Below are 15,548 nucleotides of genomic sequence, written 5' to 3'. Positions count from 1 at the left end.
TCATTTTACATAGGGTGTTGGATGCACAGACTAAACTAAGAGGATTTTATTGTTATATTTATTATGAAGTGTGTAAAGGATTTCAGTATAGATATATGATATAGGAATAGGTGTGCAACAGTCTGATTGTCAATTGCATGTATTTCAACATTTAATGTATATATGACACACATCTGTTTTGTTTGAGGTGTTCTGTAAGGCAGTATCTGACTGTCATGTAATATAAGGGAACGTTACATCTCGGTTCCGGCATTAATCTATCCATACATATGTGATGCTTGCGATAATTTGAACATCACTATTACACGGAAGCGATGTGTTACAAAAGTAGTCAAGCCTCATTTTGGGGGGTTCAACAAATGCAATGTGTGAAAAGAATCATGTGACTCCTTTAGAACATGTTCATGGATCCAAGCCTCAGTTCCATTTAGGGGAAAGATGGGCAGAATTTAGAACTGGATGGAAGTATATAAGCTCAATAATATCAGTTGGACTTTAGCCATGATAAAGACTTGAACTTGGAAGTCGAAACACGTTGGGTGCTTATCTTGACATCTGGAATCTGGAAAGATGGACGATCCATATTACCACGGGACCACTCTACATATCTCTACATGCCTTTTGTATAGATAAGTTTGGTACGAGTCCATATGTATATTTTATTACATTTATATTGTTTTATTTGATTTTATTAAAGAGGTAATGCACTAGAATTTGTCCATAACTGTTTTGGGTCCTGATGTTTTGGAGAGGTTGCCACTGTCCTAGTGCACACCCATTGAAACGGAATTTGTGGAAGGCTTGGAACATGTTGAAATCTTGTAAGCGTATACCCTGGTGGGTTGCAGTGTGGATAATCATGGGTGAAGTTGTAACTTTAGACTTCTCACGGTGAACTGAATCAAGACCCATATAGCAATATTTTATTCTGGATTTACACTATACATTGGCATTTGTGTTGTGAGTCTGTTTTCTATATGATGCTGTTTGAACTTTTCATTAGAACAGTCAAATCTTTCCTTCAGGCACACATCTTGTAATGAGAAAAGTATTATTTCTCTGTGTCTATATATGAGCGCCTGATGTACGTATTGTTTTTTATGTTTTAGAGATATAGTGGTGGTACCTGTCTACGTATTCGGCTGCACAGCAAGTGGAGTGCCATACTGATTGGTTATATTCTTGTTTATTTGTCGTGTATGTGTAATATTATATATTTTTATATTATACCTATTAACCACAACATTAAATCCACTGACAGGTGAAGTGAATACCATTTATTATCTCATTACAATGGCACTTGCCTAGGGGTGGGATATATTAGACAAAAGTGAACAATCAGTTCTTGAAGCTGATGTTTTGGAAGCAGTAAATAAATGGTCAAGCATAAAGATCTGAGTGCCTTTGACAAGGACCAAATTGTGATGGTTATATGACTGGATCAGAGCATCTCCAAAACAGCAGGTCTTGTGGCGTGTTGTGGTATGCAGTAGTTAATACCTGCAAAAGTGGTCCAAGAAAGGTCAACCAGTGAACCAGCAACAGAGTCATGGGCACCAAAGCCTCACTAATGTGAAGGGAGAGCAGAGGTTACCCCATCTGGTCCAATCCCACAGAAGAGCTGCTGTAGCACAAATAGCTGAAAAAGTTAATGCTGGCTATGATAGAAAGGTGTCAGAACAAACAATGCATCATAGCATGCTGCCCATGGGGCTGCAAAGCCACAGACTCTGGTCAGTGTTAGTGCTGACCCCTGGCCATCACCGAAAGCGCCTACAATAGGCACATGTGTGCCAGAACTGGACCATGGCACAATGGAAGAAGGTGGCCTGGTCTGATGAATCATGTTTTGCTTTACATCATGTGGACAGCCAGGAAAATGTGTGTCATTTACCTTGGGGATCGATGGCACCAGGATGCACTGTGGGAAAAAGGCAAGCTGGCAGAGGCAGTGTGTCCAGAGCATCAATGTTCTATTGGGAAAACATTGACTCCTGCTATTCATGTGCATATTACATTGACATGACCACCTACCCTCAACATTGTTGCAGACCAAGTACACCCCTTCATGGCAATGGTATTCCCTGATGACAGTGACCTCCTTCAGCTGGATAATGCACCCTGCAACAATGAAAAAATTGTTCTCGAATAGTTTGAGGAACATGACAAATAGTTTAAGGTGTTTCCCAGATCTTAATTCAATTGAGCATTTGTGACGTGCTGGAAAAACAAGTCCAAGCCATGGTGGCCCCATCTCGCAACTTACAGGACTTAAAGAATCTGCTGCTTGATTTTGTAGTAACCCACCCTCCTTCTGACAAGTAGAGTTACTGGGTTTAAATGCCCAAGAACCCTACAGTCCACGGAAACTCACTCCTGCTGGGGAATATAGTTTCTTGATGCTCACAGGTGTGCAGCTTTGAGCTTGAATGTGAACTCTGCAGCTGGGGCCAAGTTCCTTAAACCCTTATGTCAATGTCATGCATGTTTGTGAGGGCAGGGGGCGTACAACAATGTAATGTTTGTGGACAGGGGGCTTATAGCGATGTAGTGTATGTGGGCAGGGGGCTTATGGCGATGTAGTGTGTGTGGGCAGGGGGCTTATGGTGATGTAGTGTGTGTGGGCAGGGGTCTTATGGTGATGTAGTGTGGGGGTGTGGGCAGGAGGCTAATGGCAATGTAGTGTGTGTTGGCAGGGGGCTTATGGTGATGTAGTGTGTGTATGGGCAGGGGGCTTATGGTGATGTAGTGTGTGTGTGAGGTAGATGGTGGCTAATGGTTGCTAATTTATTTGTGGGGTAATGGTGGGGCAATTTAATTTAATAGCGGGGCCTATTAATTTAAGATGAGGTGGTATTTATTAAATGTAAATATGAATTATTTAATGGCAGTGATGTTTGTGGGAAATAAATATGCTTATTAAACGTAAATGCTATTAATTTATTGACAGGGTAGAGGGTGGTCCTTACTATAATATGGGTGGGAGGTGGGCTACTAATTTTAATGGTGTACTGCGTGTTGGAGCGAATTAATGTTGGGTGCTATTAATTTATTTGTGAGATGATGGTGGGCCTATTTTATTTAATAGCGGGGCCCATTTAAGGTGAGGTGACGGGACCTTTAAATTAATGCTGGGAGGTTTGAGGCTAATAATTGAATGTGGGGCTGAGTTTAGGAATATGATTTATTTAATGCCGGGGATGGTTGTGGGAAATGGTTATATTATACTTAAATGCTATTTATTGATGGGGCTGTTTGGAGGGAGGCAAATAGGCTTATTTATTAAATGGGAATACTATTAATTTAATGTCAGGGCTGATTGGAGGGAAATAGATCTATTTATAAAATGTGAATACTATTTTAATGTTTGGGTTGGAGAAAGGCCTAATTATTAAACATGGGTGCTTTTGATTTAACGCCAGAGCTCATTGGAGTTTTCTAAATTTCATGTACCCATTTTGTTCCCAAATAGGGCCCCCAATATTCCAGAATCCAGACAAGCGGCAAGAGAGCAAAAGACACCAGCAGCCATAGGTAGGGAAAAAGACAATAACAGGTAGGTGAGAGCAGATCAGTCTGGCAACTGTATTTTTCTATTTTAGCAGTTCCTCTGCACCATGTTATTAAATTCTGTTTCTCTCCCGACCATGGACATGTCTGTCCCCCGGGTGGGAATATTGGGGGAAGGGTGGTATGTAATGTGCAGTCTAGTACTTTACAGCGCTAGGCAGCCCTCTGATGGCATAGTCAACTTTGTACTAATCCTGCCTCCTTTTGTATTGGCCCTGCCTATATTTTATTTTGTTCCGCCCACATGAGGCCACTTCCAGAATTTTTTCCAGGGCCACTTTAAGTTCCCAATCCGTCCCTGTTAAGTGACGTATGTCAGAAGAACAGAACAAACAACAGATTGTAGATTCCTGGGGTTAATTAATACCAGGCGTAAGAGGTATATTTTCTATTTAAATGATAATGTTTGTTTATATAAATAGTGAAACAAATTTGTATGGGATGTCTTAAGATGGGTACACACTACAGGTTTTTTAGTCCAATAATCGCCTTAACCAGCCAACATGCGACCGCTTGTTCTAAAGTCGGGTCAGTGTGTGTAGTAACACAATGGTCGAAAGTCTTCCCAAATAGTCGATTATTGCCTCACTTAGTTGGTCGTATCGGTCAATATTTTCATTCCAATCGCCTTTCCATCGTGTAGTGGGTATAACTTTAGGTTCGATCAAAGATAATCTTTCAATACTTCTTTGAACTGGAGCTCCATTGTTGGCATGTGTGTGGCAATTTCAGAAGCCTGTACCTGTCCCACGTGGTGCAGTGTTCGCATATCACCTGTTAATTAGATGATTGTAGCGGAATAGCAATAGTAGTAGTCTATTGCATTGATGCATCTAGCATATGGCAGTCAGTTTAATAAAGTGTAGTGTTATACTAAAACAAAATTTTTATGTGTTTTGCTTATGCCTGCCATCTTAATTAGGTCCCTGAACCATTTTATTGTTCACGCAATACACATTCTTTTGAGGAGCAAAATATGTGTATGTCAGAATGGCTAATTCTATTAGTGTCCATGTATTGTACTAGAATATACACATATGAATGAAGAGACAGTGTTCTGTTTCTATGCCTTTTTCTGTGTTAACTATAGTGAAAGCTCTGCCTCTTTATTCTAATGTATTTGGTATATCGTTATATGAGCCGAAAAATATCGCTTCAGTGTGTACAAAACTAAAATAATTGTTCACGACAACCTGGCTGTAGAAAGTCGATACCAGGACAGTCGCTCTTCCCTTTATCATCGAGGCTAGTATGTATGCAATCTATAGACCGAGCGATTGGACCATCGATTGAATGTTAAATCGATTGGCATGAAAAGTTGGTGGAAAATGTCATCTATATATTTTTTGGAAAAATCATCTATTAAACAGGAATTTAAATCCTTCATCATAGAAGGTATAGAGATTATTCTAAAAAATAATTATTTATGGTTTGATGGGGTTATTTATTAATTAACCAATACAGCGATGGGAGCCAGGTTCGCCCCAAGTGATGTTAACATCTTTGTGGGGTGGTGGGAGACATATGTGTGGAATGATCCAACCGTAGCAGTGAACCCTGGTTCTCTGGTATCAGTCTATAGATGACATTTTCTTTATTTGGGGGGTGATCAGCAATCTCTGGATGAGTTTTTGCACTAAGTTGAACTTCAATAGGTTGAATATTGAATTTACATACAGTACAAGTAGGTCTCTGGTACACTTTTTAGATTTAGAAATCAATGATTTTCTTTGCACAGGGAATTTTAGTAAAGCCACTGATTGTAATGCTAATATCGCCAAGGATAGCAACCATTTTGCAAAGTGGTTAGAAAATATACCCCTTGGCCAGTTTCGACGGGTCCGAAGAAAGTGTACACAGATCGATAGCTATAAAGATTAAGTGCAGAATATGAAGGAGCAATTTATTTCAAAGGGCTACAAAGAAGGAGTGTTAGATGAAATTATTAATAAGGCTGAAAATCTAGATAGGAAGGAATTGCTTATTCCCAAGAAAAAGGGGGACAATTTGTAGAAATTCACGAAAAATGTTTCCTTTGCCACACAATATAATTCTGATTATAAATTAATAGAAAAAATTATAAAGAAATATTGGCCAGTTCTCATTTGAGACCCAGGCCTTAAAAAGGTTATAGACGCCCACCCTCAGTTTGTATACAAAAAGGCATCTAATTTGAAGAACCAACTAGTTCGTAGTTATATTCCAAAGCCTATTGGTAGTGACATCTTATCCAAAGGTTTTTATAGGTGTGGTACCTGTGTAATATGTAGAAGTATATCTAGCAATTTAACTCGAGTTCAGGAAGTAAAAGCCTCGGTGTCACTCACCAGACTGTGAGTGCTTCTTCCTGTGTATTTAGGAACCGTGGCCGTCCACCATCCTGAGGGTCTGCGCATGCGCAGCCCTTTCAAACCTTCAGTACCTGTTCCTTTTAGTTAATTGGCTGATCAGGCAACACTCCCTATTTAAAGCACCTGAGTTCCATACCTGGTGGCCTGATCTTGGAGTCTCATTCCCCATGAGCCTCTGAAGGTGTTCCTGTGTTTCCTCGTGTATTCAGCGCTGTTGATTCCTGTGGTTTCCAGACCACTTCAACTCTCCTGTGGTTTCCAGACCACTTCAACCCTCCTGTGTTTCATCGTGACTGTTTAGCTGATTCCTATCCGCTGCCTCCGTGCACTACAGTCTTCAGCTCACTTCAACCCTCCTGTGTTTCATCGTGACTGTTTAGCTGATTCCTATCTGCTGCCTCTGTGCACTACAGTCTTCAGCTCACTTCAACCCTCCTGTGTTTCATCGTGACTGTTTAGCTGATTCCTATCCGCTGCCTCCGTGCACTACAGTCTTCAGCTCACCTCAACTCTCCTGTGTTTCATCGTGACTGTTTAGCTGATTCCTATCCGCTGCCTCCGTGCACTACAGTCTTCAGCTCACCTCAACTCTCCTGTGTTTCATCGTGACTGTTTAGCTGATTCCTATCCGCTGCCTCCGTGCACTACAGTCTTCAGCTCACCTCAACTCTCCTGTGTTTCCTCGAGACTGCAACAGCTGATTCCTATCCGCTACCTCCGTGTACCTGCAGAGTCCTGCTGGCTGCTACTCCTCAGTTCTACTTGTGTCTGCAGCAGCTGATCCGCTCTCCGTGCTTCTCAGTGTTCCTGCCAGTGTCTACTCCCCAGTCTGCATCGGATCTACGCCTCGCTGCTTTCATCTCGGCTAGACCATCGCTACTCTTCAGGGTCCTCCAGGAGTCCAGTTCTACATACTACTGCTTCCTGAGTATTTGTTGCTTTCCCTGCTGGTCTACCTACCTGTGCGCTGCACCTACTTGATTACCGCTTCACCCTCCAGGGACTTCGCATCCTGCCGGCCTCCAGCCGTTCAGGTATCTCTGCACTCCTGTCTGACAGCCTGCTCCTGAACCACGGTATGCATACTTCTCATTGACTGTGCTGGTGTATTGCATATCTTGCTGGACTGAGTTGTTCTCCTCTGGAGTTTACTATCCGCTGAGACTATTGCCATCATTGACTGTGTTAGCTTTTGCCCGGATAGTTTCTGTGACTTTGTATTATTACAGTGCTGTTCAGTCATTACTATATTGTGCATGTCATTGTGGATCAAGTTCAAGGTGCCCGTGTATCCTCTGTATTGCAGTCTCTCCCCGTGCTCCTCCTCACATATATATTCAGTGGTACAACTTGCTAGAGGCAGACCACTGATCCCTGTTTCCTGTGTCACCTGTTCCAGTATCCTCTCACATAGCAGTGGTACAACTTGCTAACGCAGACTACTGACTCCCCGGATACCTCCACTTGGATTCCATTCCTTCACCCAGACAGCGGTACAACTTGCTAAACGCAGACCGCTGACTCTCACCACCTCCTCATTGCTGTTGGACATTCCTCCTCACTATAGCAGTGGTACAACTTGCTACCGCAGACCACTGACTACCCTCACGTTCCTTTGTCCATTCAGTTCCTCGTGTACTTCTACATATATATTACCAGTGCTGCTAGTCATAGACTTTCACGAGCATCTCTATCATCTGCTGTCTCCTGTTCCGTGATCACCCCGCTACCAGAGTACCATATTACCATCTATACTGCTCTGGTAAGCCCATCACCTGGTGATCCCTGGGTAAAGACTCCTAGTGCCCGTGACACTTGGCCACTAATTTCATACATAGTATTAAAGATTTTATTACATTTAATTCAAACAATTGCGTGTATATTTTAGTATGTAGCTGTAAGAAGCAATATATAGGCCAAACCTCAAGGCGGCTAAGAGATGGGGAGAACACCTACGAAATATTAAAAAGGGTTATCCTTTACACACTATTATTGGCTCACTGTAAAGAGATACATGAATGTAATGTTGATTCTATTACTTCTTTTTGTGGTCTTAGAAAAGTGAGAGGAGAATTGAGAAAAAAGATATAGGTACTTCTCCAGCAAAAGCTGAAATGCAATTGATTTATCAGTTTGGCACTTTGATCCCTAATGGGTTAACTAAAGAATTTGAATTAAAATGGCTTCTTTAGGTATTGAAGTCTTTAGTTCATATCCATTTTTTTTCTATGTTAGGGATCCTTCAGCTTTCCTTAGCTTGAGTTGTAGCTCTGTTAAATTAGCCTTTGTATCAGTAATGCATAGGTTGAGAGTTTGAACCCTGTGTAAGTATAGAGAAGGAAAGCAAAACATTTTACTTTTTTTAAAAAATTTGTATTAATTTTGTGTACTTGGATACATGTTTTATTGTTTGTATTAAACAGATGTACATATGTGAAATATATATCATGTATTATATGTAAATGATCATCCTTTTAAGACTGTTTGCATATAAATAATTGTGATTGGACACGAGCAGTTTAAAAAGCACCATTTTCACACAAATCCCCACACCTTGATAAAGAACTTGATTCGAAACGCGTTGGTGTGAGTGGGGATCGGAGAGCAGTTGTAACAGTTCTGTGTGAGCAGAGGAAGCCGTCTCTAACTCTGGTTGTATAACATCCTATCAGCAGAATTTGACGTGTTTTCTACATGTTATAACATCTATATATCCAAGGTAAGCGCATACCCTGAGGGACTGGATCCTGCTCTTGAAGATTGACGATTTTAATGTTTTTATGTGTTTTAAGCCAGATATATCTGATAATAAAGATATTTATTTTTATATATCTATTTCTATAAGAATGTCTCATATACACACATTGTTTTGTGAGGGGAGTGTTATGTAATATGTCCCTTGCTGGTTTTGGTATTAGACTCGAACATATAATTTTGGTTTTAGTAGATTACAAGAGTTGTAACTAACACAGCTGCCATATATGTTCAGGTGCATTGTGACTACTGTGCAAGACAATCATCCAACACACACACAGGGATTTTCATTTATTTACCTGAATAGATTTTTTATCTTGTGCAATCCACATTGTTTTCAGTGGAAGGAATCTTATATCTATTTAACCTTAACTCTATTTAACCTAAATATCTTTATTCTTTATCACATATTGATTTTGGTTTATATATTTTACCATATATACAGGTCACACTATGTTTTGTATTTTTATTTTTTGCATGTACACACTGGAAGAATAAAAGAAGAAATCACCCTTCATAAGAAGAAAAGAATTTTACTTTAGAGACATTATTATTGCCTGTTTATTTGTTTGTCACATCAGCGCAATTGTTGCACTAGTGTATTTATTTTAACATTTGGTATATATCACATATGGGTGATGTTGTTATAGGGCTTGTATGCTGCAAGTGTGCTTGGAAGCGCAGGTCAATTTAGAACTTTGTTTTTTTTTAATAGTTACTTGATTGTTTTTGATTGTATGCTGGATCGTCTCTATGGCCAATGTACCAATCCTATTACGTTGCTGGATTGTGTTCAGTTTATTGCTGTGTGCTCTTGATATATTGTTGTAAAGCAACCATTGTGCCATGCTTGTTTTGTCTGATGCAGTTTAAAATAAAAAGTTTAAAAAAAACAGCGAAATAGAAGTCCTATTGTGTGCAAGTGAACATATTAATTGTGATATAAAGGTAAAAAAAAAACAAATGGCTATTTGCACTGACAAATTTATTTAGTCAATTCAGTTCATTTTATCTTGTGAGACGTACTACAATGTGGATGAGGTTAGGGAATATTGGTTCTTTGTTAGTAATCTAATTGTATATGGGTGAAAAAAATTATTGGCTCCCTGTTTTAGATCAAGGCTCTATTAATTCCCTTGATACAATAATTAACTTCCTTGTTTCTATATTGTAATATTTTGATCACTGCCTTCTTTGTACTCCGCTCTAACTTTGGGCTAAATTTAATGAGTGCCGATCTATTCCCACCTAAGCTTATTGAGCTATTTTTCAACCTAACCCATCAACATTAATTGGAAAGGATAATATTTAGTCTCTTATAAATTATTTGTTGAACTTGAGCTGTTTGCACTAATGCCAACATGCGTTTCGCTGCAAACTCTGCTTTTTCAGAGAGCACACGTACTGTACCTTCACATGTCTTGCCAAAATCTGCAAGTCTATATCCAGGGTGACAGGAACATTTAGCGTGTCATCATCAGTGATAGGCTGGTGAGTGTGGTGCTATCCTGTGCAGTAATAGGTTGGGGAGTCTCTTGTTATTATTATTTTATTAATTTTTTGTTTTTTTATGTAAAAAAAAACAAACCCAGTCCCATTTTTTATGAAGGGGCATAAACAGTGAGAATAAAGGCCAATGTCAGTATGAAAAGGAGGCACAGTGTGATTGATGAAGGGGACACAGTGTGACATTTTGCTGGACACTACAGTTATTGCTGGCATGTTACTGGGTACCACTACTGCAGCAGGCATATTATTGTGTGTTACATTCATGGCTGGATTAAGGGGGGGCACAGGGGGCACGTGCCCTGGGCCCGCCTCTCTCCGTGGGCCCCGCACACCCGCATGACCCCCCTCTGCTGACAGCCTCTGCCGCCCGCATGACCCTCTCTGCTGACAGCAGCTGCGGTGCTGCTGACACAGAGTGGGCGCATGCGTCAGTGGGACCCCGCCGGCCGCCGCATCAGACAGCTGTCAGTTGCGGCGGTTGCTGTCAGACAGCAACTGACAGATGTCAGATGCGGTGGCCGGCGGTGTCCCCACTGACGCATGCGCCGGTATTTTTTTATTTTATTATTATTATTTTTTTTCCTTCATTCATTTTTTTTTCGGGGTGGGGGAGGGGGGTCGCCGCGGTTGGGGGGAGTCGCCGCGGGGGGGTGGAGGGCTCGTTGACCAAAAGCATTGGTGGTCAGTGGTTAGCAACACACAGCCAATCGCCAGGCTGCCTGTTGCTGTGCAGCAGACAGGAAGCAGGATGTCTTCTCTTCCTATCTGCTGATCTGAGGAGAGGAGCGGCGCTGGCACAACTACAGGTAAGTGAAGGGGGGAACTGTCCTGCATATCTATAGGGAGGGGGGGAACTGCCCTGCATATCTATAGGGAGGGGGGGGGAAATGCCCTGCATATCTATAGGGAGGGGGGGGAACTGCCCTGCATATCTATAGGGAGGGGGGGAACTGCCCTGCATATCTATAGGGAGAGGGGGGGACTACCCTGCATATCTATAGGGAGGGAGAGGAGGGACTGTCATGCATATGTATAGAGAGGGAGAGGGGGACTGTCATACAAATCTATAGGGTGGGAGAGAGGTTGATATGTATGAAGGAGGGCAGAGGAGGGGGCTGATATATGTGACTGGGGGAGTTTTGATGTGACGGGGGGGGATAGCTACAGAGTGGAGGTAAGGAAAATAGCTGCAAGGGGGATGGATGCAGGGTGGGAGGTAAAGAAAATGGCTGCAGCAGGGGTTAAGGAAAATGGCTGCGGGGGGGTGGGTTGTGGTTAAGGAAAATGGCTGCAGGGGGTATTTAAAAAATAGAGCAGCTTTGGGGGGCAGAATCTCATGATTGTGTGGTGGTCACATGGGTGGTCTCAGCAATCACTAGAATACTAAATATTAGTGAGGTGGGGCTGGTAGAGGTTTGTATTTGATTGACAACAAATATTCAGATATTGCTTATATATACCTGTCCAATGGGGAACTTTTAGCTGGCCATAATGGAGTGTTTTGTTTTAACTAAAGGGCCTAATCATTCAGGGTTTGCATTATAATACATTTTTGCATTTTCAAAACAGGACGCCAACTTTCCAGAAGCCAGCGAGAGGATAACAAAGTTGCAAGAGAGAAGAGCAAGAACAGGTAAGAGACAATGGCACAATCTGTCTAAATTTGAATGCTGGAGAATACACCTGAACATTCATATTCAGGAGTGTTCCTATACACCTATATATTCGGTGGAGGGGTTGGAGGGGGTGGAGGGGGTGGGGGCGCTGCGGCCGTATTAGCCTAGGGCGGCCAGAACCCTTAATCAGGCCCTGCCGCGAATGCTGTACTATCTTATCTACAATGGCCGAAATTGACTCCTCCTCTGCATGAAGATATGTATATATATGTATATATATATATATATATATATATATATATATATATATATATATATATAGATAGATAAATATATCTAGAAGACCCTTTATTATGAAGGGTCTTCTTAAATATGTATATATATATATATATATATGATTATTCATTTTATGTATATACATATTTAAGAAGACCCTTCACAGCTTGATTATTACTTGACTGCTTGATTAAATACTGCTAAAGGTGGCTACATTTGACAGCAGTCAAGTAATAATCATGCTGTATAGGGTCTTCTTAAATATGTATATGCATATGATTACTTATTTTATGTATATACATATTTAAGAAGACCCTTCATAGCATGATTATTACTTGATCAAATATGTCAAATGTAGCCGGATAGCAGGAAAAGTTATATATATATATATATATATATATATATATATATATATATATATATATATATATATTCTGGCTACATTTCACATATTTAATCAAGTAATAATCGTGCTTCTTAAATATGTATATACATATGATTATTTATTTGTTTAGTTATGATTCAATAAATATTTATTGAACATTAATATTAGACTAGTAACGCTAATGCCAGAGTGGCAGACTCTATTTTATTAATCATTAGTAAAGTAATTACTGAGGCCATGGACTTATATTAAAGTTTGACTAAAATGGTAATATATATATATATATATATATATATATATATATATATATATATATATATATACACATATATATATACACACACACATACATATACATATTTATTTATATAAACATATTTATGTAATCTTATTAAAGCTTTAATTTAAGTGGCAGGCTTCGATAATTACTTTAATGATGATTAATAAAATTGAGGGTCCTGCATGATATAATATATATATATATATATATATATATATATATATATAGTGGATGCAGAGGGGCACAGAGAGTGTGGATGCAGATGGGCACAGAGTGTGTGGAGAAGATGCAGGGGCACAGAGTGAGTTAGCTGTAAATTATTCTTTGACTGAAATATAATAGAAAAAATATATATAAAAATATTATTTTCCCTTGGATTTATGTGTATTATTTTTGCAAACAACTTACTAAGTATTTCGGTCCTGACTTAAATACTTATTCGTTATTTTGACCCAATTACTTATAATACGGGGCTGCTCAGTAATTATTTTGGAGGGGTGCCTTCAAAGAATTATGGAGACTCTAAGGGTGCCGCAAACTGCAAAAGTTTGGGAACCACTGCCTTATTTTTAGATCTTAGGGGCCCCCCTGTCTTAAGTGCCACGGGCTCCCCAAAGCCTTAATCCAGCTCTGGTTACAGTTATAGCTGGCCTATTATTGGGAACTACTGGCATATATTATGAGACAATACTACCCCATGTAAGTATGTTACTGATTACTAAAACCACAGCTGGCAGTTTACTGGGCACTACTACTGATAGCATATTGCTCGGCACTAAAACTATTTACTGTATACTGCTTACTACAAACTACTACTACTACTACTTTTACTACTGTTTGTTTTTGATTGACATAAACATTATTACTTATTCTACTGCTGTATATATTAATAGAAATGTCCTCTTCTGCTTTAAATAATATTAGTTGTATTTCCTACTGCTGGAATAGTCTGCACTGCTTATGTTGTCTGGTGGTTCACATGATCCCTAGTGAAGATCCTCAGTGCTAGTGACGCATAGTAGTAATGCAACCCCAGCTAGGCATCAAACAATTTAAGGGTGAAAAAAATCCTTTCCTATGCTTATGCACTTACACTGCCTGCTATGTGACAAACAGTGGGGCTAATGTAGAGTTGGGTTTACATGTTTTATTTGCATATACACACCTTTAGGTACTGCATATTAGCATCAAAAATGTGCATTGATGCGTCTGTATGCAGATTTTGTCGCATCTTACATTTACTACCACCTCCATTGTGCTGGCCACACCGACACACAACTGGCCAACCCACACATCACTGGCCACACCTCCGGTAGGACGACACTTCTCACAATAGGCCCTTTATCATGTTCAGCCCAGGCCCATGTAATCTGGCACTGCCTCTCAGAAGGCATCCAACCTCCTCCCCAGGTCTGAGAGATCGAGTGAACTGCCTAGCAGCCGTTTAATAGCACTTTATCAGGTGCAACTCCTGATTAGCCAGCAATCTTTCTGGAAATACGGAAATGGAGCCCGTCCTCTCTCTCCATTCATACACCAGGGAACCTTACCATCTTTTTCTAATGCTGAACACAATCTCTGGGAAGTTTTTCCTAACCACAAACAAACTCCCTGGGGCTTTAAAGCACATAAGCAAGACAGCCTGGGACACATATATCAGTCATCTGCCACTTACACTGGGCTGCTGTCACAACATTCAGTATATATAGAATTTAAATGTGTAAATATAGAGAACTATACATTTAACCTAACATCTTTCTTCATAGTAGTCTTACATATTTTCAATACAATACATACATTATCATTATATATTTAAAGTAAAACATTAATAAGCTTTGGTTGCAAATGCCAATCGGTCAACTAAACAGGAAGTTCTTCTAGATTCCTACGTAATATCCAGGTACTGTATATACAATACTCTATTAGTCGTTACAGTCTACGTCAGATTTTAAAGCCTGTTGCAAATAACCTAAAGCCTTGTTTAAAGTTGTGAACAGATTTAAATACTTACATAAGTAAACGATTTGAAATTTCCTTTAGTTCGGTGACATTATAATGCTGCAAAATTGGCTTCCAGCGCTGCTCAGGTGGCAGGTCCAGGCTGATATTGTATCGAGGTGCTATATAGTCCTCTTCCTCAAGAGCAGATGATAGAATGCAGGAATTCAGGAGCAGCAACATGTACAACCAAGCCATATTAGGGAAAGGAAATATTCACCTGTGCAGAGGTATGTCTAGCAATGGAAATATGTTAGCGTTTGGTACAAGTATTTATGTATGTTGAATCTTTATTAACGGTATGCCCACTTTTCACCACAGTGTGTTGTACACATTAGTGTGGGAGGTTACTGTTTACATGACCAGAGTCCAAGCATACAAACTGTACAAGTGAAATGAGGAACCCAAAGCAGCTAAGAGGGGAATGAGTGCTATGTAAACAGAGTAGTAAGAAAATACGATAAGGTTAGCTGGAAAGTTTTAATGTGGGTGGAAAGCAAAAGTAAATGGATGTGTGGCCATATCTTACCAAACATAACCATTATAAAATTGGGCAAGTTGAGCATTACAAATCACACTAAATTCAGACACAGAACACAACAGAACAGACAGATCCACCATCACAGACTTATATCTTTACAAATCATGACTGCGCAGATTTTTTTCAGAAGCCAGAATCACAGCAGCCTATCCCTCATCACCACATCCAACACATATCATCAGTTCAGTCCACACACATCATCCACTATGTACCACAAAAGTACTGAATGTTTGGCCCTGTTACAATGCTATGTACAGTCCATTAAAAG

The 15,548-nt window shown here is 40.0% G+C and overlaps 1 protein-coding gene across 1 annotated transcript in view; it reads right to left on the bottom strand.

Moving 5' to 3' along the window:
* Positions 1 to 15,095, bottom strand: part of LOC142144141 (N-acylethanolamine-hydrolyzing acid amidase-like) — a 100,735-nt gene extending 85,640 nt beyond the window's left edge. Inside the window, exon 1 of the mRNA XM_075202634.1 lies at positions 14,753 to 15,095. Coding sequence (XP_075058735.1) covers positions 14,753 to 14,937 — 185 coding nt within the window. The 5' untranslated portion in view covers positions 14,938 to 15,095. The remainder of the gene's footprint in view (positions 1 to 14,752) is intronic.
* Positions 15,096 to 15,548: the final 453 nt, after the last annotated feature.

This window comes from Mixophyes fleayi, chromosome 1 (genome assembly GCF_038048845.1).
Source record: "Mixophyes fleayi isolate aMixFle1 chromosome 1, aMixFle1.hap1, whole genome shotgun sequence".
NCBI lineage: Eukaryota > Metazoa > Chordata > Amphibia > Anura > Limnodynastidae > Mixophyes > Mixophyes fleayi.
The sequence above is the reverse complement of the archived record's forward strand: the minus strand, read 5'-3'. Positions and strand labels throughout refer to the sequence as shown.